The 27,213-nt window shown below is 44.3% G+C and overlaps 1 protein-coding gene across 2 annotated transcripts; it reads right to left on the reverse strand.

Moving 5' to 3' along the window:
• Positions 1-20,559: 20,559 nt before the first annotated feature.
• EMX2 (empty spiracles homeobox 2) lies at positions 20,560-26,867 on the reverse strand. Of its 2 annotated transcripts, XM_030204744.1 has the most exons (3): positions 26,230-26,867; positions 23,763-23,947; positions 20,560-21,407 (listed from the first exon to the last, which is right to left on the reverse strand). In XM_030204744.1, exons 1-3 carry the CDS (start codon positions 26,621-26,623, stop codon positions 21,240-21,242), a joined length of 747 nt encoding a protein of 248 aa, XP_030060604.1. In that variant the 5' UTR covers positions 26,624-26,867; the 3' UTR covers positions 20,560-21,239. The 2 variants fall into 2 exon arrangements, with proteins under 2 accessions (XP_030060604.1, XP_030060606.1); XM_030204746.1 differs by lacking the exon at positions 23,763-23,947.
• Between the last annotated feature and the right edge of the window lie 346 nt (positions 26,868-27,213).

A 27,213-nucleotide genomic window follows, 5' to 3' on the forward strand; every position in this document is an offset into this window, starting at 1 on the left:
ATATTGATTATCAGAAACCTCAGACTCCATTTTGAACAATTTTCTACAGGATTTTGGACAATTTTGCCACTTTTTAAAGGTATTTTCAGGGCTTTTTTTGAGGGGGTACTTGGGGGTACTGAGTACCAGCACCTTTTCCACTGTCTGCTAACCTTGACCCATGGTTCTCGTATTTTAATGAAAGAGCTCAGGTTCTACGTACAAATTCTGCCTTGTCATAGATTCTATGACTGGTTGCAGGGGTCCTGGCTATTGTGGGGTGAGTCCCTCAATGATCACTCCACCCCTGAAGGGTGGCCTGGCATTTGAGTACCGGCACCTTTTTTACTAGACAAAATGCATTGGGTATTTTAAACCCCCACATTAATGCAAATTAATTAGATGTAGAAGCTAATGTACTGCTGTTCACAGGTTTGTGGGGTTTAAAAATATATTTACATTATTGTCGAGGGCCCATCAATATTTTAATCCTTCCCTACATTGGGGTGAATTCATTCCAGTTGCGATATGTGCAAAACTAACCCATTAGGAGACATGACCTTAATTTAAAAAAAAATTCCTATAATTAGATGCCTTCTGTTACGAAAAGTCACTGTTGAAAAATGAGTCCTTCATTTTCCCTCGGTGGAGATATTTAGGATCAAATTCTGTAAATGGTGCCGATAAAAATACTGTAAACAGCGTTCAAAGTTAGGCACTGTTTATAGAATAACACCTGGGGGAGGGGTCCTATATATGGCTCCTACAAAAATCTGCGTAGAAAACATTTCTGCCTATGCGTATAAGATTTAGGCGCGGTATATAGAATATAATTAGACGACACCCTAATGCCTAAATCTATGCGCCTCCATTTACGCCAATGAAAACATGGCGTAAATCCCGGCGCGTAGATTTAGGTGCTGAGGCTCAGATTCTATAACAGTGCACATAAATTTTGGAATGCCCACAAAATCCCCATTTCCCCCTGAGCATGTACAGTTACTGCAGAGAGGCAATGGAACTTGAATGATAAGCTGTGTTTTTTTGTAGCACTGATTGAAACTGAGGCTGAATCTACTTGTGATCTCTCTCTCTCTCTCTTTTTTTTCCCCCCCAAAAGAGGCTTTGTGCAGTAAAACATGCACAAATGCCCTGAAACTTGCAAAAACCTTTCAGGAAAAACAAATAAAATCTGGAAATATCAGTACTTTTATAGTAAATTTTTGCCAGTAGTTCACTGGGGGCGAAAGCTTTTTTAAATTCAACATTAATGAGCTGTTGTGATGCAAAATCATATAAAGCAGCTCATTAATGTGGAATTTTGCAAAAAGGAGCATGGGAAAAGGGCTCTGCTGGTTCATTTTCACAAAATATAATTACAGCTCAATCTTTTTCTCTATGACCCCAAAGCTCTTCGTGAAGTAAAAGTGGGAGCTTTAAGGAAGCATACAACCCCTTGTCAAAGCCTGCTGGCTGAGTGGGAGTAAAGAATGGCATCCCCTCCCCCCATCACCACCATCCATAGCCTCAGCCCTATCCAATGTCGAAAGGCTCAGTTAATATTGAAGTTTTGCCCCTCTGGAACCCCCTGCCCCCACAATACAATTGGCAGCCAAAGCTTCCAGGGGGGTCCCTGCCTCATAAACTCAAGCTTACCCCAGAATGGTTTTCAATGATGGAACAGGAATGATCCCAACTCACCCTGCCTGTTGGCACCTGGCTTTGTGAAATGCCAAGATGGTGCCAACAGAGGATCGCATCTGCCCCCATCTGAGCAAGAATACTTTTGGGCAGTGTTTCCCCAAGTCGGTCCAGAAGTATCCCCTTGCCAGTCAGGATTTCAGGATATCCACAATGAATATGCATGAAAGAGATTTGCATATAATGGAGGCCGTATATGCTAATCAATGTCATGCATATTTATTGTGGATAGCTTGAAAACTTGACTGGCAATGGGGTCCAACCTGGGAAACACTGCTTTAGGGTAGGAGTTCTCAACCCAGGCCCAGATGCATGAAAGACATTGGTAATTCCCGTTCCCTACCGATTCCATAGCGAATCGGTAGGGAACGGGAATGCATCAACGATAGGGAATGCAAATGAGCTACTCGTTGTAGCTCACTTGCATTCTCTAGTCCTTCGGTACCTGAGTCGGAGAATCGGGACGTCCCTTTCGATTAGGCTCCTCTTCCTGGTCTCTTCAGCCAATCAAAGCGGGCTTAGCTGGCTGTTGTCAGCGAAACGCGCTCTGATTGGCTGAAGAGACCAGGACGAGGAGCCTAATCTAAAGGGACGTCCCGATTCTCCGGCAACCAGGAAAATAGAAAAATTTTGCTGTGGAGGGGTAAGTGGCGCGGCGAAGACTCTCAAGAAGGGGGGAAAAAACACGAGTGCCGGTAGAACAAAAAACTGCGAAAAAAAAGACGTCTCTCAGAAGCGCAGGGAGAGTACGTCCTTAAAGGACGCCCCTCACATGCGCTTCCTGCTTTTTTTTTTTTCTTTTTTACCTTTTTTGGGGGCCCTTTTCCTTTCCGATTCCCTCACAGGAGCCCTAACAAGAGGTCAGACATCTCGTTAGGGTTCCTACGGTAAGGGAATCGGAAAAAACGGTAGTGCATCTGATTATAATGGGCTGCAGCGGTACTGCAGCTCATTATAATAGCTTTTCAAACATTTGCATTCCGTTTTCGTTGCCTGCTACCGTGGCAGGGAAAATGCCCTTAGTGCATGCCCGGGGTGAACTACTTGCGTTTTAAACTGGCTAGAACCAGTTTAAAACGCAAGTTGTGGGCTCGTTAGGTCTTGTGCATCTGGGCCCCAGTCCTCAGGACATACCTAGCCGATCAGGTTTTCAGGATATCCACAATGAACATGCTCTGCCCTCATCGTATGCTATTCTGTCCTGAAAACTAACTAGCTGGGTGTGTCCCGAGCACTGGATTGAGAAGCGACGGCAGACCCTAGTGGGCTTGGACCACCATTTTTATTTAAGGACTAGGGAGTTCACTTCTGGGAACACTTTTTGGTATTTTTCTCAGGCTGGGGCATGACTGGGTAGAGAGAAGGGGGGGGGCCCTTCCCTTAATTCAGCCACCATGAACTTCACCACCAAAAGGCTGCCTCTGGGATCAGGCGTCACCTTTAAATATATCCCCTTTTCAGGAAGGGTTACCCACTGTCATTGCCAGCAATAGCACAAAGTTCCCAGTCACAGTAATGTGTGAAACTTTTTCCGCAAATGTTTGCTATAATGTTAATTTGCATATATAGCAAACTTTTTGTGAAAAGTGGCTGCTTGCCTACAGTAGTTATTGCAGGTGAGTAAATCTGTGACAGGGAACTTATGTGTTAATACATTCTGTGTACTGCCTGCTATGTTCTCTGCGCAGCAACTGAGCTTGGGGGAAAAGATTTTAACCTGTCAACCGCGCAGATAGAAGTGGGAAATTCCAAAGCAAAAATGCAGGCAGGATGCCTCTTAGGGTAATGCTTCTCCTGCAGGCACACGTGGCCACTCAGGATTTCAGGGTAACCACGAGAAATAGGCATGAAATACATTTGCATGTATTGAATATTCAATGCATGCAAGTCTATCATGAAAACCTTAGGGCAGTGTTTTTTCAAGCCATTCCCAGAGATGCCAAGTTACCTAGTTCAGTGGCATACCAAGGGGGGGGGGGGGCGGTGGAGGCGGTCCGCCCCGAGTGCACGCCACTGGGGGGTGCCGTGGCGTGTGCCTGTGGGCTCCGAGTTCGCTACGCTAACTTCGCTGGTTCGCTGCAGCTCCCTCCCTCTGCCCCAGAACAGGACACCCGGGGCGGGTGTCATTTCGCCGGGGGGGGGGGGGGGGTGTCGCATCGGCGATCCGCCCCGGGTGTCATCGAGGGTAGGAATGACACTGACCTAGTTCCAGGTTGGAGATGTTGGGACAGGTTTGGATTTCTGACCACCCCATCCTGGTGCATTATGGGACTTGGCACTACACACCCTCAAAGAAGTATCCCCTAGCAAGTCTGGTTTTCAGGATCTCTAAAATGAATATGTATGCAATCAATGTGCATACAAAGGAGGCAGGGAATGCTAACCTTTTGCACGCATAGTCACTGGAGGTACCTTGAAAACCAAACTGGTTAGATCAGGGGTTCTCAACCCACTCCTTGGGGCACACCCAGCCAGTCAGTTTTTCAGGATATTCACAATGCATATGCATGATACCAAAGAGGCAGAATGCAAATCTGTCTCATGCATATGCAATGTGGATATCCTGAAAATCCAACTGGCTGGGTGCCCCGAGGATTGGTTTGAGAACCCCTGATCTAGCCAGTGCAAAAGTAGTGGGTGACCTGGCTGAATCTTCAGCCTTTCATAAGTACATAAGTAGTGTCGCTATGCTCATATTAGCCCTCTCCTGAAGTCACTTCACTGGCTTCCTATCCGTTTCCACATACAGTTCAAACTCCTTATTGTCTTAGAAGTGCATTCACTCTGCAGCTCCTCAGTACCTCTCCATTCTCATCTCTCCCTACATTCCTCCCCAGGAACTCAGTTCACTGGGTAAATCTGTCTTATCTGCACCCTTCTCCTCCACTGCTAACTCCAGACTCTGTTCCTTTTATCTTGCTGCACCATATGCCTGGAATAGACTTCCTGAGCCGGTACGTCAAGCTCCATCTCTGGCCGTCTTCAAATCTAAGCTAGAAGCCCACCTTTTTGATGCTGCTCTTAACTCCTAACCCTTATTCACTTGTTCAGAACCCTTATTTTATCACCCTCACTTTAATATTCCCTTATAACTTGTTTGTCCTGTTTTGTCTGTCCTAATTAGATTGTAAGCTCTGTCAAGCAGGGACTGTCTCTTCATGTTCAAGTGTACAGCACTGCATACGTCTAATAGTGCTATAGAAATGATAAGTAGTAGTAGTAGTATTGCCATACTGGGACAGAACGAAGGTCCATCAAGCTCAGTATCCTGTTTCCAACAGTGGCCAATCCAGGTCACAAGTACCTGGCAAGATCCCAAAAAAAGTACATTTTATGCTGCTTACCCTAGAAATAAGCAGTGGATTTTCCCCAAGTCCATTTTAAAAATGGTCTATGGACTTTTTCTTTAGGAAGCCATCCAAATGTTTTTAAACCCGCTAAGCTAACCACCTTTACCACATTCTCTGGCAACGAATTACACGTTGAGTAAAGAAACATTTTCTCCAAATCATTTTAAATTTACTACTTTGTAGCTTCATCACATGCCCCCTAGTCCTAGTATTTTTGGAAAGAGTAAACAAGTGATTCACGTCTACCTGTTCCACTCAACTCATTATTTTATAGACCTCTATCAGCCTTACTACCTCCCCCCTCAACCCCCAATAAATTTTAGGTTTTTAGACAAGTGGTTCCCAAATCTGTCCTGGGGGAACCCCAGCCACTCAGGTTTCTTCGAATATCCACACTGAATATGCCTGAGAGAAATTTGCGTGCAGCAGCGATTATCGTCACGATTCGCACACACACCATTTTGCTTTAAGCATAAACAGTTACCAAAGTTTTCAGTCAGGAGGAACTGATCCTTATTAAACATTTGTATCTGGAGAGAGGTTATGGTTCTCATAGCATCAAGCAAGAGTTTCTACAAAAAAAAAGAGATGAAACAGGATAAACGTAAACTATGTTTTGAAGAAATTGTGAGAAGTGGGATCAACCGATCAATCAGGAAGCGATAGGGCTCGATCGGTTCACACTGAAGAAAACATTGCAACGGTTGAAGAAGCAGGTAGTCTAGTGACGTCATTTAGGTGAGATGGCTGGCACCAGTATTGGCTTATTGCAAATTTATTCAGGATGATACATCCCCAAGTTAATGAAATTGCTCAAGTTTTGACAGATTTATGTAGAGCTTTGTAGAGAGTTGTTTTTTTTTTTAAACACAGTGTGCATAAGTGACCTGCCGAGTGAAAAAGTACCAAAAGTGGTTATAAATAACAGAGATAATTGGCTATAAATGTAACTGTAATTTCCTATGGATTACAGAGATAGAAATGTCTTAAGTTTACTATTTTACATAAGTATTGCCATACTGGGAAAGACCAAAGGTCCATCGAGCCCAGCATCCTGTTGTGGCCAATCCAGGTCACAAATACCCGGCAAGATCCCAAAAAAGTACAAAACATTTTATACTGCTTATCCCAGAAATAGTGAATTTTCCCCAAGTCCATTTAATAACGGTCTATGGACTTTTCCTTTAGGAAGCCGTCCAAACCTTTTAAAACTCCGCTAAGCTAACCGCCTTTACCACATTCTCTGGCAACGAATTCCAGACTCTGTTCCTTTTGTTTTGCTGCACCATATGCCTGGAATAGACTTCCTGAGCCAGTACGTCAAGCTCCATCTCTGGCCATCTTCAAATCTAAGCTAAAAGTCCACCGTTTTGATGCTGCTTTTAACTCCTAACCCTTATTTTATCATCCTGTTTCCAACAGTGGCCAATCCAGGTCACAAATACCTGGCAAGATCCCAAAAAAGTACAAAACATTCTGTACTGCTAATCCCAGAAATAGTGGATTTTCCCCAAGTCCATTTAATAACAGTCTATGGGTTTTTCCTTTAGGAAGCCGTCCAAACCTTTTTTAAACTCCGCTAAGCTAACCGCCTTTACCACATTCTCTGGCAACGAATTTCTGAAAAAGTACTTTTTTTTATTGATAAATGTTTCTCATTTTTTAACAACACCATCAGTCTGTACCCGAGACCAGGGTAGGAATTAAGGATGGGCCCCCAATCCATTCTCTCCGATCTCCCCACCTGTGGTCTGGGCATCTCTTACCCTTCTCCCCACCATGGTCCGTCTCCCTCCCTACCCCTCACCTTGCGATCTTCTTTAAAAATGTATTTCCCTTCTCAGAGGGGGCCCCGGCACAGTAGGTCATCCTCACGAGCTGCCTCCAGCTGCCCAGAAGGTTCCCCCCTCTGACTCAATCTGCCCAGGCGTAAACAGGAAATTGTGTCAGAGGGGGGGTGGACCATGGCAGAGAGGGAAAGCTTTGGGCTAGCCCGGTGGCACTCCTGGTGCATCATCCTCACCCCCCCCCCCCACCCCCCGGCACATCGCTTTTACCTCCAGGGCTGGGGTGCACGGAGCAGTCGTGCAGCTGTCGGCTCTGACCCAGAACAGGAAGTAACGTGAAAGGGAGCAGGGAACCGGCAGAACCGACAGCCATCCCCTTGCAACATGCACCTGGGGTGGACCGCCCCCACCACCCTGCCCTTGGTACACCACTGGGCCAGCTGCTGTGCCAGGGGCCCTCTGAGAAGGGAAATACATTTTTAAAGAAGATCAGGAAGGTGAGGGAAAGGAGGAGGAGATGGACTTTGGTGGGAGAAAGGGACGAGATGCCTGAACGGTGAGGCCACCTGGAGTTGTGGGGCCCAGGGCAGCTGCCCTGTTTGCCCCCTGTTCTAACACCAGCCCTGTCTGAGGCTGAAATTTTACAGGATTATGCAGTTGATATATTACTACTACTACTCATTTCTATAAAGCTACTAGACATAAGTTATCCCTCTATCTTGTGGTATAAATACGTCACATAACCCACGTTTTGGTACCTTTCCGCTCAGTGGGTCACACGTATATATCTGACACACACACAAAGAGTATTTCCTAAAATCATTTCCCCAGGTAATTGGGCTATTTGCAAACTCTCTCCCCTCTCTGCGGCTGAAAGTACGCACTGACAGTTCTTTTGAGTTGTGTCAGTCACCGTCCAGATTACAACCTGCCTTTTGCCGTACTCAGAAGCTGCTGCTCTAGTCACAGGCTGCTGAAAACCCAAAGGAGAACCAGTGTTTACTCTCTTTACAGCAGACTCATCACTTTAGTAATCGCACTGCCTCCTGGCTCTCAGCCAGCAAGCACTCCTAGCCAGTTTCGGTTTTCAGGATCACCACAATGAGTATGTACCAGACTATGTCCCTACACATTGTGGTAATCCTAAAAACCTGAACGGCTTACGTAAGCCTCCAGTGGGCTGGTGCTAGAGGCGATTAACGCTGGCATGAGCGCAGAAGGCTCCGAGGCCTCTAGGACGGGAGGCAATGTGCCTGCCAGAGATTAGTGCAAATAGCATGCAAATGTAGTCAAACGGATGCTAATGAGGTCATTTCCTCTTCCCTTCCGATGCTCAGAGAACAGCGCACAAACACAGAGCCGCCCTTACTCCTGAAAACCTAACGTCAGCTTGGTTCAGGCTTCAGGGTGTTTTGAAGAGAGGATTTCTCTTGATTCTGTCTTTAAGATCTGCTAGTTTTGATTTCTTTTGGAAGTGGAAGGAAGCCCCTGCAAGCCTGTAAACACTGGTACCAGTGGCGTTCCTAGGTCGGCTGCCACCTGGGGCGGATCACCGCTGCGCACCCCCCCCCCCTGGGTGCAGTGGCGTCCTCCCCCAGGGTATAGCACGACACCCCCCCCCCCCCCGGGTGCAGAGAGCAGCCGCGCACCTGTCGGCTCCATTGACTCCCTGCTCTCTCTGCCTGTTCCGGGGCAGAGGGAGCAGGGAACCAGCGGAGCCGACAGGTGTGTGACTGCTCTCTGTACCCTCCAGCAGCGTGCACCTGGGGCGGACTGCCCCCAATGCCCCACCCTTGCTACGCCACTGACTGGTACTAAGAAATAAACGCGCACAAGTCTGAGCAAACTCAAAAGTGAAAGCCTGTTTTCTGCCCTTAAATATAAGCCTTCCAAATTAAAAAAAAAAAAAAGAAAAGCTTAAATTTAAAGGACAGAAAGCAGGCTCCGTGTGCATCACTTTCAGGTTTGCCTGGCGCATCCGCACAAGAGCTGAGCTTTACCACAAAACTCTTCTGCACATGTGCCAAGTAAAACTCCCCCCCCCCCTTGCATTCGCTTTTACAGCACATATATAATTTGAATACTGTTTCCTTTGAGCACTGACAACCTACATTTCTGCGCTGTTCCAACGGTATGGGTTCTGCGCTGTTAGCTTTACTGTGGGACTTCTGAGCGTCAGCCTGCAGGAGAGAGTCGAGAAGTGCTAAATTTTGGGGGGGGAAAAGATATTGGCGGTAATTCTCCTCTGAAACGTGGAGAAAGAATTCCAGCTTTGCTCATTCCTGCAAGAAGGATGTCAGCACAGACCACACCAGCATGAAAGCCAGACCCAGGAGTTCTCTTCCAGGTCACAAATATCTGGCAAGATCCCAAAAAAGTACAAAACATTCTATACTGCTTATCCCAGAAATAGTGGGTTTTCCTCAATTCCATTTAATAATGGTCTATGGACTTTTCCTTTAGGAAGCCGTCCAAACCTTTTTAAAACTCCGCTAAGCTAACCACCTTTACCACATTCTACCGGTCCTTATACTGAAACCAGGACTGGATCAACATGGTGATGGCTACAGAGGGGCTGTGATAGCAGTACAGCTCATTCTAAGAGACATATCAGATTGAGGCAGAGGTACTAAGAAAATACTTAGATAATTGAGTTAGAACATTGTATCTTTACTCTGAAATGGCATAAGTCATGACAGAAAATTGTAAGCCACATTGAACCTGCAAATAGGTGGGAAAATGTGGGATATAAATGCAATAAATAAATAAACATAGAAAACCAGACAAATAACTTTTTTTTCTTTCAGTTTTGCATCTATAGGAAAGATGCTTCATATATCTGGCCCAAAGCTCCCACTTGCTATCCTGATTTTTAAATATAGTTCAGAGCAGATTGTAAAGTGTGAGAGGACCCCAGAAAAGATGGGCTTAGCTGATACACGTCTTTTATTTAGAAGGACTGGAAAATAAACAGAAGGAAGTTCAACTCAAATAGGACGTCTTAACAAGCATGTAGGCATCGGCTGTGGCTGCAGTTAACAAGTTTCTCTAAGCTTAGTCTGAACTATACCTTCCACACTCACTTCTTAGTCTTAACCTAATAACAGCACCGCTGTCTGGCCCTTCCACGCTCTATCTGCTTAGTCCGAGCTTAGAAGCGGAAGCTCCTACTTAAAGTAGCATCGTTTGTTTATTTCTATAATGAAGTACTGGAGCTTCTCAGACGCTCCCAGTCCTGGGGGTGGGGGGGAGAGAAATGTGTTCCTTAGTGGTGCAAAGGCAGGGGAAGAGGGTTTGGAGAAGGCCAGGCTGGGAATTCCTGCCAATAACCAGCTGATCTCCCGAGGTTTCCTTTCTGACCCTTATCCTTCGCCCATGCAGCAACGGGGAAGCAGTTTGTTCAGGGGTCTGAAGCCCTCCCCCCCCCCCCCCCCCCCCGATGATCAAACTTGCTTAAACAGGGAATCGAAGCTGGTCAACACTTCCCAGCCTCCAGCCCCCCTCCCTCCCCTGTACTCAAACGCACCTTTCAAGGATTAAGAAATTCTCTAGTTTAGGTTTTTATGGTTCTGTTTCCATAAATCAGTAGTCAAAATAGAAGCCCCCCCCTTCCCCCCTCCACGTCTCCAATGCTACTTTTTATAACTTACACTTAGGTTTCCCCTGTCCCAACCTCCCTCCTCCTCCCCTCCCCCCCCCAAACATCTGAACAAACATAAGATCATTGCCTTGAAGAATTGACAAGCCTTCCATTTAAGCTGTTTTAAATTAGTGGACGCCACTTTTGTTTTTCATAGAAATAGATAATTACAGTAATTTAGCCGCGTGAATAAAAAGCCCGTCTGGGGAAGCAAAAGTCTCTCCGCTGCTTTGCCAAGGCTCACATTGACCCAGATCACCATCCCTGGAAGGAGCACCGTCTTCACAATTACATGTAAAAGGGAAGGGGGGAATCCTTCACATCGGCCCCGTATTAATGTTTCAACAAGTGAGGTCACGAATAGAAACTATTCCGACTGTTTATTTCTCCCCCCCCCCCCCCCCCTCTAAAGGCCTCGGGCTGTCTCTCCTCTTGATGCAAGGGTTGGCTTTGGAGACGGATAAATGTTCTGGTCGCCTTTTGGGATGACGGCAGTCGGTTCTGGTGCAGGTCCAACATCATCTGCCTCAGAGCAAGTCTCTCCGGCGAGACTGTAAGACCACTATCTAAGCTACCATTAATACATCAATCAATCAATCAATCAATCAATCCAGGTTCTCAAGAGACTGTTAACATGGTAAGATAGTAGATGACGGCAGAAAAAGACCTGCACGGTCCATCCAGTCTGCCCAACAAGATAAACTCATATGTGCCACGTTTTGTGTATACCTTACCTACATCAATCGATCAATCAATCTCTCAAGAGACTGTTCAACAGAGGCTGAGTCTGCCCTGTACCTTCTTCCCTGGTGGGATTTAATTTTTCTCTCTGGTGGCCATTCAATAGGTTCATTACACTTACTTAGCTGCAGTCGAGTTCACGTTTTACCTGGCATTTGATTGCATCTGGAAATCGAGCAGTCCAGTCCGGCTAGAGTTTCTCTCAGGCTGTCTCTCCCTTTTCACTTCTGTCCGTCTGTCTTCCTCGGGCCTTCTGTCCTCGGCTTCCCTCCACTGGCAGGAACACGGACATGACAAGTTCCAGGCTGGAGGCTTTTCGGCCCATCCTGATGTTGAACTTACACCCCAAAGTTGTGTGGATTTTGTACTGTCTGAGACTGACCCTCCCCACTGGCATCAGTGCTTCAAGTGCAATAGTGCACCAGGATGAGGTGGTCAGAAATCCAGGACCGGGTCAAAATCTCCAGCCTGGAACTGGGTAACTTGGCACCTCCTGGATCCGGCTCTTACTATGAGGAACCCTGGGCAGGGGGCCCCACTCCCAGCCCCCTCCCCAGAGCTACAATCCGTAGATTGGACTTCTAATTACAAGGGTTATCGCTGATCCCCTGTTTTGATCTGTTACCATCGGGACGGGTCCCTCATTTGGTGTAAGGAGGGGGGGGGGGGGGTTTCCTGCTCGTTGTGAAAAGCACTTGAGGCCGGACTGAGCACGGGGACACTACTTTACCCTAAACTATGCACTATTTTCATTTTAAATTGTTACCCCGGCCCTGGATCTGATGCTCTTCTAGTCTCTGCATTCCCTTCCGCAGCGTGGAAATCCATCAAAATCCGGTGCTTAATTCTTACAATTAATAAAACGAAACATTTAGAAATGTGTCTGGATTCCACTTCGACTATTTCCTCTAAACTTTGTAAAAATGCAACAAATAATACAATTCCCATACAATTGCGATTTTTCCCCCCATGTTGAATTTCCAAAATGACTGACTCTCGCAGGGTTTCAAATACCCGTCTTCAACAATTCGCCCATTTATTTCCGATAGAACTTTTCCTCAAATCTGCGCTTAAATATATTTTTATGAAAATCTGTTCTGTAAATGTGACTAGAGAAGAAACGGAAAACGCCCTCCCTCCCATCTCTGCACCCCTTTAACCTTACAAAATCCTGCCTGAGCCGAAATAAACCCGGCAGTATGCATGTATTACTTAATAAAAAGAAAATTAAAAAAATAAATAAACTAGAAACCACATACAGAAGTGTAAAATAGAGTTGGTCGGTGGAAATAAAAGACTAACGTGTCAGGAAAAAAAAAAAGATTATTCGTTCATGTTGAAACCGACTTCATATGGGAACCTTTTACTAAAGATTATTTCATGTTATGCGCAGCAGGGCTCATAGGAATAAAAATGGGTCGTATGAAAAAATAACCTGAGTTAATCTTTAGTAAAAGATTCCCTGTGTATGTAACACAAGAGAAGCAAAACTTTGGGGCAGATGTCAGTCAGAAAACAAAACACACAAAACCATACAATCCCTTAGCCATCTCTAGCAAGAATAAACAGATAGAGGAATATTATTTATAGACAAAAAATCTGCATCCAATTAGAGAAATGGAACGTGGTTTGTTACTCAGAAGTGCAAAGGATGATAACATGTGCGAATAACGGTCCATAAACATGTTCGTGAGACCTTAAAATATTGATATCCCCTTCTTCAACTCATTTTGGACCCTTGTTCCCACAAATCCCAGAAAAAGATTTCCCCGACGAGTGGATTTATGCGGCTATATTGTCATGCCATACGCCCATTTCTTGCGTTCAATGCACAATCTGTGCGCGTTAGCCATGAAACCTAACGCAAAATTGTAATCCTAACGCACAGTTTTGTCTCCTCTCCTGCTCTCCGGGGGCGCTTTCTTTCCTGGAGTTTGTAATACTGATCCTGCTTCAGCTCTTCCCCTAAAGATCGGGGCAGGTGGAGCCCCCCCCCCCCCCCCCCACTTCCCACCAACAAACACCTCTTTCCTGTTTCATCTGGGAATGGCGAAATGCTCGAACCAAAACAAAATGCGTATATAACACGCAGAAACACCTAATTACTGAACCGAACGGATATAGCCCTAAATTTGGGATATTTATGTAATATTATAAAATGGCTAAATGTTTTACTATAGAATAGGGCATTCTCTATGGAGCAGTATATACTACTGTATCCACATTACTGTATTTTTCTATATCCCTGTCATGATATGAGCAGAGAAAAAGCTGCAAAGAAATTTGCATAATCCATTCTAAATTATAATTTATATCCACAATCTGTTATTCAAATGCACAAGGGTATCAATACAAATACATACATTTATCCGCTATTTTCAGCACAGGATAGCTGCAGTTAAATGCACTAATTAAAAGCGATCCAATTTAGTTATTTTGCTATTGCTAAACTGCTGTTTTGACAAAAACTGTACCTTGCTTTCTCTAAGGGTTGCAAAGTAATTTGAGTGAAGGGATTGAGGTTTTGTTTTTGTTTATTTTTTTTTAGTAGTATATGTGTTTCTATTGCTGAAAGTTCTTGGGCTGTAAATTTCAAGTGGAAAAGCAGTGACAGGAAGGGACGGACAGACCCTGGCAATGGACTCCATCTGACAAGTGACAAAAAGCTTGTTCCACTCCCTGAGAATTTCTAATTCTCCCAACCGAAAATTCCTTATCTCTAATTCGCTATTTGGTGCCTTGCAGAAGCTAACCTTCGTAAATAATCTAGGAAGGAAGAAACGTAATCCATCAGGCTAGAATGTTTAATTCATCATTATGCTAGCTAATTGGAAGGTGATTATATGATAATTGCTCATTAGTGGGGTATATTTATCGCTGTACCTTATGTCAAGGCCATGGGAATTGTGTAGACTCTCTTCTCTCATTTCAAGGATCGGTTTCAGAGGCTGCAGCGAACTAGGCCGGATCAAGTTCTGCCTGACGTCAGGCCCGGCTCTGCCACACTTTTGGGCTCTTAAGTAGCAGACGGGAGGGTTCTTCAGACCCAGGAAGAGTTGGGGGACCTGCTAGTGAGAAGTGTCTGTCAGTCTGTATCTGTGTGCCAGGTGTGCAGAGCAGAGGGACAATGTTATATGTTGTTCAGTATAGCCGACCGGCACCTGTACTTTCCCTCCATTGAGGTTTACTGGGATGCTCTATTTTTATTAGCGATCAACGGAAGGGGATGGGATGTGACCTTTCTGTGGTTACAATCAAAGAGGTTATTTATTTTGTACCTGGGCAATGGAGGGTTAAGAGACTTGCCTGGAGTCACAATGAGCTGTGGGGGGAATTGAGCCCAGTTCCCCTCGTTCTCGGGCCACTATTTAGCTACTCCTGCAACTAAAGCTAGCCCCCCCCCCCCCATCTTAAAAGAGTTTTTATTAGGAGGCCACCCCATCAGAAAGAAGAATGCATTTAAAATAATAACAATAATCATTTTTACTACGATTCCAAGGAGAGTTTGAATAGATTATTTTTCCTCATTTCTGCAGGTGAAAGAAAAAGGGTAAATATAACTTAAATGGCAAGGCGCCTTATTTGGTGGTGAGAAGTCCCATAGACTTTTTTTTTTTTTTAAAGGAGACCGTCCGACTGGAAGAAAGCGGAGCGTGTCCGGATTAAAACGCCGCCTGCCCTTCCACGCACAAATCCGAATCCAAATTGTGCGGTTACTTCTTTGCAAAGAACTCTGAAGTTCTCTTTCCAGTGATTTTTGTTTTAATGGGGGGGGGGGGGGGGGGACAGCGATATCATTCCCCATGTTCCCTGCAGCAGAAATCCTGTGGAATATGGCCGGATCTGCCTGCAGTAATGGGCTGTTACAGGAACTCTCTCTTTGTCCTTCCCGGCGCCAGTCTCTGACAGCACCTGCGACTACACAATCCGGGGCTGAGAGGATTGAATTTAATTCACGTGTAAAGAATACCGCTGGGGGGGTGGCAGCCAAGCCACCCTTTTTTTTTTACACCGAGGCTTGGAATTTTCCGCTTTAATTAAACGTTTAGCGATTTAGCACCGGCAAAGTACTTTCCTGACAGTTCCACCAGGTATTTTTTAGGGGCTCTTCCGGGTATCAGGCTGGGAAAAGGTGATTACGTGCACGTTATCAAAGGAAACGAAAAAAAAAATATTTCAAGATTTAGCAATACCTGTCCTGCCCAGGGAACACTGGATGGTTGTATTGGCTATTCTATAACCTCCATCTAAACAAATTTAAAAAAAAGAATCCCAGCAGACTTTGCAGGAGTCTTGTCAGAAAGAGTTACGCGCGTGCAGGCCTCCTCCGGATGGCTTTTCTGCATTCCGAATGCCGGTAGACGCTCTTCCCGCAGTTACTGGTGGGAGAGCAAGCATGAAAGCAACATCAAAATACAATGGGAAACCGAACGGATGGACGAAGGAGCTTAGGAAAAACGAAAAGCGGGGGGGGGGGGGGTCATTAATATCCGGGGAGCCCCCGCACAATTGCAGCTCTGTCGGAAGCAAAGATGAGGGCTGGAGCCTGGCGGGAAGGCTTTTGACATCTGCAGCCTGCTTCTTCTCCGTGCAACAGGCGAGAACTTGGTTTTGAAAGGGCAAGCCAGAGGTGCCGATGACCGATCCTTTGACTCTTGGGCGGGGGGAGCACGGCCTGTCTTTCCAAGGCTAAGGTATAAGGCAGGGCTGCTGCCAGGGTCAGCCCTCGCAGTTCGCAGCGGGCTAGTGGGTCGAGCAAATCGATTGATGTATTAGCTCAGCATCTAATAGGGTGGCGGGAGGTTGATACGGGGGGGGGGGGCGGGGGGAGGAGGGAGCTTCTCAATTAAGAGCTTTGGGCGTCTATCAGGCATCAGATCGGTACAAGTCTATCATTCCTTCCCCTGTTTCCTCTTGACCACATTCCCATGTGTTTACCTAATCAAGACTGCTAATTTCCCTCCAGTTGAACGGTTATAAATCAGGGCTTAATTGCTCTAATAAATGTATTTCTAAAGGAAATTAAAGAGAGGGGCTGCTTGCAAAAGTGCACCGGGTTAGCCTGGACCAAAGGGCACGTTTTAGGTACTTGAGTGCTTATTCAATTCACTTTCACACACATTTAAAAAACAAATAGTGCAATTCACGATCAAATCTGAACTGTGCAATTTATAGGAATGAAGACACTCAAGAACCCACACAAATACCCACCCAGAGATACACAAATGCTCACGTACAAATCTGCACCGCGTGGGTATATTCTAAGAACAATTACATGAAAACTGACACCCTGGGATATTTATTGATACAAATAAAAGCAGTGAATACCTACAAATATGCGGATATGCGCATATGTAAGAAATACAGACAGCAAGCGCCTTATCTGTGGGCATCAACGCACAATATTACCACAGTGGGGGTATTGGCACTGGGGGGGGGGGGGGGGGGGGGACAGGAGAGAAAAAAGAGTATAAATGTATTCTAGATACCCAAAAGCAGTCAGAGACCCAGCTTCTGACAGGAACCGCACAGGGAGCCCCCAGCTCCAGGGCAGGAGCACCGCAAGCTCCCCCCCCCCCCCCCCTTAAGAGTAGATGAGAATTATTCAAATACCTACAATTGTAATAAATCTTTAATAGTATGGAACTATACTTGAATGAAGTTAACTTTGATCTCTATAGGTTGCCAGCAGTTATAACCAGAGAAATGGCTCAGCCTTTAGGGACTTTTTTTTTTTTTACAGTGTCACCGTGATATCCTAAATTATAGCCATATGGAAAATAAGATTTTAAATCACTATATCCATTCTGATCAGCTGCCCCGGTGAAATGTTAACGTGTCATCTTCCTCCATTAAATGCCTCATCTCCAATCTTTCTCTATAGTATTAAAAATAAGCATATTCTATCCAATGCCATTGTAATCACTGTATATAGTTATGAATACAATAAATGGGTTAAATGCTGTACCATAGAGTAACATATTCTCATACATGCTCAACCCTGGCTCTCTCTCTCTCTCTCGGCCCTCCCCAGCATCTAAGAGCCTGGAAGAGATGGTGGGATCTCCCAGTTTCTGTTTGTGAATAAGGAATTTATACGTTTCCTCCCCTTGCACCCCTGAAACGCTTTACACGTTCAATCTAGTTGTATATAAAATCTAGTACGGAAAGAAAGAGTCATTTTAAACCATTCTAAGAATTAAAGGAAAAAAAAACCCCAACACATTCTGCTACACCAAGAATTGAACTGATGCACCCCCTCCCCTCCCCAAGACCAAAATGCTCTGAAAGCCTCTTTCAAACGCCTAACTCCCAGCCTCCACAATATTTAGATTTAAAATGCCGTGTAGGGCATTGGAGTCTAATCTGGGCACTTTAGGAGTTGAATTATTAAGGTAAATGAGGGCCCCGAGCAAAGTAAGTGCCCCGGCCATTGATGCGGAGGGGCCAGGGGGAGGTTAGAAATAGCCCCCAAATTAGTTTGCAATGGATCAAGGCTAGCCGCCCTGGCTTTACTTTCTTTTACCATTAATTCCGACTTGAAAAGATATAATTATCTAGTTTGAACAGAGCCTGCTACGAAATCCTTCTTTAGGCCAGGAAGGGAAAATGCTAGCGTGGATCGGCTGCTCGGTGCAGCCTAAGATAGGAGAGCAATGAAGTTCTGCAGGCCTGAGATACAAAAGACATTAACCTCATTAGCATGGACCCCATTGTTCTTAGCGTTCTGGGACCCTTTCAGTCTACTAATCCCCCCGATTTTCAAAGCCCGGTTTGTAATAAAGCTTTTAGGTTTTTCTTTTTCTTTTTTTCAAAGCTAATAGTATTCTCTGAAGATTTTATTGGTGTTAGTCTGCGTAGGGCGCTTGAATTTATTTTTTTATTTTCCTTTTGGTGCAAGTAGAGATCCTGCAAAATTAAGCCTTCCAATCGAGAGACTAAACTAGCCCGAGAAAGCTCAGCCTCTACTGTTTATGGGGAAATCTGTTTTATGATTTCATTTTGCATCTTTTTGAAGTTAACGTGGTGGGGGGGGGGGGGGAAGAAAAAGGCTCCTTGACTATAATTGTTAAATACCAAAAGCGGCCCTTTTCTGTTGGCTTGTCAAAGGCAAGTAGGCTCAGGGGAAAAAGCAGCCCGTTCACCTTGAAAATTTCGGCCACGTTATAAAAGCAGAGATTTGCCTGGGCTACTACATTGGTGGGTCCCAGTACCCAGAACTTTTCGGCTGTGCCTGGTGGAGCTTTTTCTGCTCTACCTCTCACCTTGAAATACTAATAGACATCAAACGTCACACAAAAAACACCAGAGCTACTTTGAATTTACATTTAAAATAATTACCCTATAAGCACCCTGTATATATGGCCAACACGTGTATGGAATGGCAGAGAGTTTAACAAAACAAAATTTAAAAAAAAAAGCCCGTTCTTTCTTCCTTTTTCGTTGTAACTTCGCCTTATCACAGTGTAAAGGGTAGTCAAGATAGTCCGAAATTATGTCCAACCAGCCCCCCTGCATCCACGGATTAAGAGATTAAAAGGAAAGCACCGGGCAGTGCCTCCCCTCTCCCCTTCATATTCCTGCCATTGATAATTGCCTGAACTGATTTGCACAGTGACAAAAGCCTGCAGGATTGCTTTGTAGCTGGAACACAGCAGACGGGGCTCCTCTATCAATGGAAATACAACTGATTAATTCAGTCTATCGGGATAAGGAGCAAATGAAGCATGAAGAGGCAACCGCATGCCCCCCCCCCCCCCCCCCGGAAAAGCAGCCCAAGTTCTTCAAGCACCGCTTACAACTTCTTACTTTAATGTTCAGAAGTTTCACTTTCTTTAGGGTTTATTCTCCCTTTACCTTCTAACAACGAATTCTGAGGTGCGCCACCCAAGCTTATCTTGTCACCAGCGGGGGGGGAAGGGGGAGATGCTTTTAAACATCTTGACCAATAAATAATTAACTTCTTAGAGAGAAGTTGATTCAGATATTCAGAAGATGCCTACTGCTTTTCTCTGTATTTGGTTATTACCGGAGTTGGGGTGTCTTTTGTAGCTCTTGAAACGTAATCCAAAAGCAGCCGGATGTTCCCGAAATATTATCTAGGGCAGCGCATAATTTACAGGTTAAAAAAAAAAAGGTATTTTTAAAAGCTTTAAAAATAGCGGACGCATCACCCCCCACCTAAAACAGAGCAAACCCTTGTCACTATCTGAATTTAGAGATCGTCGATCCGAGAAAAAATCAATTATTATCTTTCAAGGGGGCCACTTCGGCCTGGGACATTAGAAAGGACTACATTAATATCACCCAATTTCAAAAAAATATATAAATTAAATATTATTGGCCCCACGATGCACCGTGGTCGTTTTAATTCCAATTCGTCTTTCACCCTTGGTGGCATGCACAGCGAATATCTTATAAATATGATTAAACTGAAGGGACACTTTAGCCTCCCAAAGTTCCATAGAAACCTATTGAACTTAGCCTCCCAAAGTGCTTTGAAAATATGCCTAATTGTAGAATAATATCATTTTGCGCGGACAACTGCTGCGCAGGGCCCCACCCCAATACAGAGCACGACCTCGTCCTGTTTTTACAGCGATTTTGCCCACAGGCCCAAAACGGGGGGGAAAAAATCATCAGAGAAAAATAACTTTACAAAACTACCTCACCAACCCACCCAGTTATTAAAGGCCACCTTCTACACTATCCTGCTTAACACCTTCCTTCTCTTGCCCCTTACTTTAACATTACTAATTGTAATTGTACAGATACTTCTTATATCTGATATCCTGGAATGATTATGTCATAACCAAACTCTGTAAGCCACATTGAGCCTGCAAATAGGTGGGAAAATGTGGGATACAAATGCAATAAATAAATAAATAAATAAATAAGGGGCCCCCAAAATATCGTCTACTCTGAACTAAATTACTGAAAAATATTACTCTATATAAAGCAACTCGCCTGTAATTTCCAGAACTTTGAAACTACTGCTTGCTTAATAGGACTTCACTTTTCTCTGCCAGCATATTGATAAATCTTTATTGACAAAATATTGACAATGACACTTCTCGGAAGCATATAGTGTGTTAGAATTCCTAACAAATTAACACAAACACAAAAATATTTACATTCCGGTATAGAACACATTAAGGGAATTTGTTTAAGTCTATAATCTTGGAATATAAGCTCAGTGCTAGGAACTGGGCTGCCCCAGTTTTAAACTCTTGCCTTGTGTCCTTTTTCCGGCCACGATCAGAGTCAAATGTGCCAAGGAATAGAAAGGAGACCCCCCCCCCCCCCACAGAACCCGTGGCCCCCTTTCGATTCACAACGCTCCAAAAGGGAATGTCTCCAAAATACTTCGCAGGAAAAGTCAGACCCCAAAAATGTCCTTCCCCCCTCCCCCGAAAACTTTCAGGGCTTCTCTTCGACTCTATTACATCATGGTTTCTCCCCTCCACGATCACTTTTGACGTCAGAGGTTTATCATTAAAAAAAAAAAAAAACTTACAGACTGCACATTAAAAAAAAAGTCTTAAAAATTTAAAGCGCAGGGAACCTGTCTCAGGGAAGGGGGAAAGATTTTTTTCTTTTTCGTTTAAAGGAGTGGCAATTCTTCATAAAACCCTTTGCCCCACCTGGGATTTTCATGCAGATAGAGTTGTTTTGTTTTGTTTTTTTAAACAGGTGTTGGGAGACGAGTTTTGGCATTTTGTGAAATCTGTGCCTGAACCGAACCCGGAAAACGGCACTGGTCCAGCTATCAGGTGCTCTTTCACTTTGTTTCAAAGTGGACTGCAAGAAACAGAATACCTGCCAATCGTGTGGTCTGGGTGGTTTGGCTTTAGACTGGCAGATCCCCCTGGACGGGCCAACAACACCTTTGGACCCTGCTTCTCAGCCACCTCTTGGCCCGAAAGCCAGGGCCAGCACCGCCACTTCCTCCCTGTAAGTGATCCAGAACATTCACCTCCTTGCAGTCCCCCCTCCTCCTCCTGTAGTTTGGTGACAGTCACTTAAGTGCCAGGCGTTGAGCTAATCGTCTGATGTAACGTCTATTTCCTCCGGACTGGCCTGTTTGGTGGCGATTCTCCAACGGTTAATGTGATGGGTTCCCTTTTTCTTCTGGGACGAGTCTGACCCTTCTTCTTCCAACTTCTGCCGCTTGAATTTTGTCCTTCTGTTCTGAAACCAGACTTTCACCTGTCAGAAAGAAAGCAGCCCAGTATTAAGTGCCTAATCAAGAATTAACTAACTAACTAACTAACTAACTAACTGACTGACTGACTGACTGACTATGCATATTTTCAAAGCACTTAGCCTTCCAAAGTTCCATAGGTTTCTATGGAACTTTGGAAGGCTAAGTGCTTTGAAAATATGATATATATATATATAGTCTAGCTTTAAATTTGAGTACGTGAAGCACAAATATTACATCTACTGGGGGATTAGTCAATTGCTACTGCTATTCCTTGAAACAAAATTTAAAAGGGGTTCATTATAAATAGACTACAGGCGAACTCAGCGGAACCCTCTCCCCCCTTTTAATCTAGAACCCAAGAAACGAGCAAAAATTCATTTGACTTCTTCAGATTTAACCAATAATCTGGTTTAGGTGGCAGCCAAAAATTTGCAATTACTTTTAGTACATCTCAAAAAAGGATGCTCTGATTCCGTGACAGCCAATTTGAAATCAAAACTTTTAGAAAACAAAAAATATATATATATACGTATATAAGTCATACCGCACAAGTTTTCTAAACTAATTTTAGAGTTCCGGTCACTCAGAGCTGACCATGAACCAAAGGAAACCCGTCGAATCCTTTCCAAATTTGTCTCTTCGGCCTCGTATTTATGGGGAAAGTACTGGGGTTTTTTTTTAATTCCTAATTTGGCATTAGCTGAAAGTTCGTGAAATCATTTTCTTTCGTTTTTGGCTCGACATAAATAAATTGGAAAACATTCCTTTAATACACCGGTCCTTAACAAAAAAAAAACTTCTCAAACCACATTTTTTTGTGTGAAAAATCATCGATTTCTGGGAGAAAGTGGGGCCATTTAATCACTGGAACTGGTCAAACATCTATAGCAGCATATGTAAACAGCCCGGCTTTTTTTTTTTTTTTTTTTTATCATTTTAGCTGTTGCAGCTCTGGTTCGGTCTGAAACAGGCAGATAAGTAAAGCCATTTGGGATCTGGGGCATTTTAATAAGCTGTTTTAATTTCAGCCCGCTTCAGTGCGCCTTCAGAACCCAGGGCTCTGATGCCAGACAGCCTTTCTCCATTTTAGACAGAATTCATATTATCCGCAAAAAGTCTCCCATTAAAAAGCTGAGCGGGAACAAGGGGTAAGTTTAATTTGCTTTTAGTTTGCTAATTGAGGGGGGAGGATGGTTCATTCCTCCATGCTGGTCTCCAAAGGAGAGCTCGTTTGGAGAGATCTGGGGGTTGACACCAGGACAAAAGCCTCAAAGCCAGCATCGAAATCACTCAGGACAAAGGACCACCTTAAATAAAGCTTTCCTGCGGGTAAGAAGTCTGCCCAGCCTCTTAGTCCAAAAACCTCATAAAAGTAAAGATCCGCTCTATGGTTTTGTTGGGGAGACAATTCTAAAACAAAAGGTGCAAGCTCTTTATTGATTGGCAAACTCACCCCCCCCCCTTTGCCCCCTCCCCCAACCTGCACACAAAAAATGTTACATCTTAATCCGTATAGAAATGGTTACTGTGTGCGCGCCCCTGGTCCTTCGCTGCAGTGGACACATAAGGGGGGGGGGGGGGAAATCATTTTTCACCCATAACAAAACACCTCCAAAGCTTCCACTTTGCGGGAACCCCCCCCCCCCAAAAAAAAAAAATAAAAGCAAAGAAACCACTCCATCAAAAAATTTTCTGCCCCTTAAAATATGACGTAACAGTTCCTCAAGGCTTCACTTCAAAATATTTTATTTCTCTGGAAATAAGCATTTTCCATTGCTTAAAATAACCCTCAATGACAAAGTTAACAGACTGCATTTTCAATTTTCACCTCCGCTCATATTCAGCCACAATCCATAACATTTCTCTGGGCTAAAGAAATATATCGATGTTCCCAAGAATTGGCATTAAATTTCTTACTGAGAAATTTCAGTTGATAAGGATGCCAGGGATATTTTGCACCATAGCCCAAAGTTTTTGGGGTGGTTTAAATTATTTTCACTAAGGAAAGATTTTTTGTCGTCTTCTCTCAAAATATATAAATATGTCACGTCATATTTCCTTTTATAGGTATCTTCTATAAACCTAAAACTATGATACGTTTACAAAGCAGATTCTTTAACCGTGATGGCTACAAAAAGCCGCGGGGGGGAAAAAATAACCCAGAAGTTCACTGGAAGGTGGGAAAAAAAAGCAGGACCGCGTTGCATTTTTTGAATGAAAAGCAATTTATTTACAATTTGCACAAGCAAATTATGCAAAGTCAAAAGGAGCTCGGCGCTTTTTATCCACTCCAGCTACATTAACGGAGCCTCTTTACGTTAATTAAGCAAAGCCACCAGGAGCCCTGATTTTCCTACCTGAGTTTCCGTGAGGCTGAGGCTGTGGGCCAGTTGCTTCCTTTCTGCTCCCACCACGTAATGGTTTTTCTCGAAGGCGTGTTCCAGTCTGAGCAACTGAGAAGGGGAGAAGGCTGTGCGGATCCGTTTAGGTTTTCGGGCTAGTGCATTGTGCAAAAGGAAACTTTCCGGAGTCGTTTCGTTACCTAAGAAGGAGCACAGAGGCTTTAAGTAGGAGGAAAATTTTCAGATGAAACGTATATTTCTCTCTGGCTGCATGAATTTTGTGTGTACATTTGTGGTCTGGCACTTCTTGCCCGTATAACCTCAGCTAAGCTAACATAAGACAAAAACGTTAAAACAAACACAAAACATTTTTTTTTAAACCCAGTTATGAGTAAATGAATAAAAATTCCAGCACGGTTCACAACCGGAAAATAATTAACATGTGTATACGCTGAAGTGTAAGATTACCTCTTTTTATAATTTTTTTTTGGGAGGTCAGTATTTTTTGGGAATTTTACAAAAGTACACTTACGAGATGAATTATAAATTTGCAGGGATATATATAAACATATCACAATTTTCTGCCGTGCATATTCTGTGAAATTCTAGAAAGTCAGTGTTTTGGTAATAAAGTTCCAGCAGTGATCAGCAATCGAGGAAAGGTTTGGACTATAGCAACCTGCACCTATGGGGGGACATGGACCTCACAGAAAGCAGCTTTTGTCTTAAAAAAAAAAAAACAATGTTAAACCCTCACAAAACTGTCAACTCAAGGACAGAAAATAAACTAACACACAGTCTTTGGCTCTGAGCTTGCCTGAAACCCCCAAATTGCGTTTTGCAACCACCAGAGCAGACCGAAATAATAAAATGTTATTAATTACCCTCTCCAAACTATCTATCAGCCACTTCGAGTTTCAACAGGATTTGGTTTCTCAGCAAAGGCCAGAAATCGGGGGGAAACCGTAAGGCACAAACTTTCTTGCATGATTCCCAGAGAGAACTGGAGACTGTGCACGACCCGTTTTTCTAGTTGCTCGACCACCTCCCGGAAAGCCAACACATTTCATAATTGTTTTGTCCGTCTGTCTTCTTTTTAGATTGTAAGCTCTTTTGAGCAGGGACTGTCTCTCTCTGTGTTGGATGTTCAGCGTCTGGCAGCGCTATACAAATGTTAATAATAATAATAACCAGATTCGTACTTTCCCGTTTCAAGAGGTTTCTTTCTTGCAAGCCCTTGGCTCTGTTGCACTATCTGCAGCTCGCCACGGCTGTTCCTAGCCTACAAGCTGAGAACTGTAAATAATATTAATCGATTCCAGTCACAGATGTATTTTTTTTTTTCAGTTCATAATTTCTTCCGTCACTTTCTCAGGAGGCACCGGGCACAACCTGGAAAAAAAAACCCGTCAACGCTGGCTTTTTATAGGTTTCTAACGCTTCGATTATTTGGGGGAAATATGCAGGAATTGTTTGCACGGTTTTATGTGTGTGGGTTTTTTTATTTTTTTGAGATGTGACCAGGAACCAAAACAGTGCAGGGAAAAAAGGTTAAGAGATTGTCTTTTTCTTAAAAAAAAAAAAAAAAAGAATTGAGAAAAAAAAACCCGAAAAGAAAGACATTTTCCTAATATTTTTATACTTTAGACGGTCAAGTTTTTTTTTTTCATTCTCTAGAAATCCTGACCATTTTAAAATGAGGTAAATCTGAGAGAAATGGAAGAAAACAAAATTGGAAACTGTAATAGCGTTTCCCTAAGTTTTAATTGTAATTTTTAAATACTTTTCTCCTGGAGCAGGCGGTGTTTATTTCACGGCAATTAGAATTAGTTGGCAGAAGTGGGCATTTTCCCCTCCGCCTTTCCTTTAAATCTTACTTTCACTTTTGGTCGGAAATTCGGGCGTCTGGGAAAGGCGTGTTGGGACAGTTATGCTGACTATTTTTGCCTTCCATCAAAGCAAACGTGTTGGTTTTTTAAAAGCAAGGTTAGCTTTAATTTCTTTCTAATTCATAGAATACAATTGTGCGGTTATTTTAAAGAATCTAAGCATTTAGGCAGCAGGAAGTACACAGTTCAAAGGAGAGAGAATATATTTCTCCTTTTTTTATAGACTACCTTAGTCATTTGGCCCGTAAAAATGTTTTGAACGTCTTTTTTAAAAATATAAATAAGTTTTTACTGCTAGGCAACATTTTTGCTGAAGGATATTAATTTTACAGAAGCCAATTCTGGAGTCGTTCTGCAAATTTCTCCCAAATAAAAATTCACCTCGACAACTTTCTCTGACTTTCCTTCAAGGCTGCTCACTCTGACTCTGCTTTCACTACCATTCTGTTCGATTATTCACAACTTTCTTTCCTTCTTTCTCAAGCCAAAAAAAAACCAAACAAACCCTCACTGCATTTTGCAAACTTTAGACGACGAAATGGGCACAATTTTCAAAACAAAGGAAAAGCATCCAAAACGAAAGGGCAACGTACCTTGAAATCTGTGCCCCAGGTATCTGTACCTGTGTATTAACCAGGGGTAAAACGTTGAAGGGTCCCTCTGTTGAGAGGCAAAAAGCGGGTGCGGAGAGTGAGTGGTGGGCAAGGCGGGGTGGGCTGCCAGGGCGTGCGGTGGGGGCACCGGATGCACCGGCACAGCCGGGTTTGGGGGGTGCGAGACGGCCTCTGCAAACACCAAGTCCGGGTTGGAGTAGACGCCCCTGGCCGACGAGTGGAAGCTGTTGAGGAAAGGGTTCATGGTGCTGGAGTTGGCATAGCTGAGAGCCGCCGGCCGGATCAGCTCCTCGGAGCGGGAGGCGGGCAACGGGTTGTCTTTGGCCACCAGAGATTCAATGGTAAAGCAACGCTTGGGTGTGGGCTGAAACATGGCTCACCCCGGCCCCGATCCCCGGCGAGGAGGCGAAGAGTCCCCGGCCGGGGCAATCCGTGCAGTCCCGGGCTCTGATTCCCTCGCAGTGGCCGGCCAAAAGCACCGGACCGGAGCTGCGGCGCCCGGCCAGCGCCCCAAAACTTGCTGCAGGCTCTTTTTTTGCACAAAAGTTAGCGGGCAAAGGCGGCTCAGGAAATCCAAAGACAATCCATGGATGTGCTGGGCTCCCCCGACTTGTGCAAACGATTTGTTAGTTCAGAAGCCTAATTAGTGCTGGGCTGACATAAACAGCCGGCGCGCACTGCTGTCGCCCCCTCTGATTGGTCGCTCTTGCAGGCCCCCCTGCTACAGGGGAGCTCCGGGACTGTCGGCAAAAGGCGGATCCTGGAGTCTACCGGCACTGGAGGGGAGCGCTGGGCCCGCTGCAGCAGGAGAGAGGATGCTGACCTAGAAACTACAGTCAACAACACTGGTAACCCAGAAAGTACAGTCACCAGGACCTGTACAATGTGTTACAGAGCGGTTAACCCAGAAACTACAGTCACCAGTACTTGAACAAGGTGCTAGATGGTGCTCCTAACACAGAA

Source organism: Microcaecilia unicolor, chromosome 5 (assembly GCF_901765095.1).
Source record: "Microcaecilia unicolor chromosome 5, aMicUni1.1, whole genome shotgun sequence".
NCBI classification, from domain to species: domain Eukaryota; kingdom Metazoa; phylum Chordata; class Amphibia; order Gymnophiona; family Siphonopidae; genus Microcaecilia; species Microcaecilia unicolor.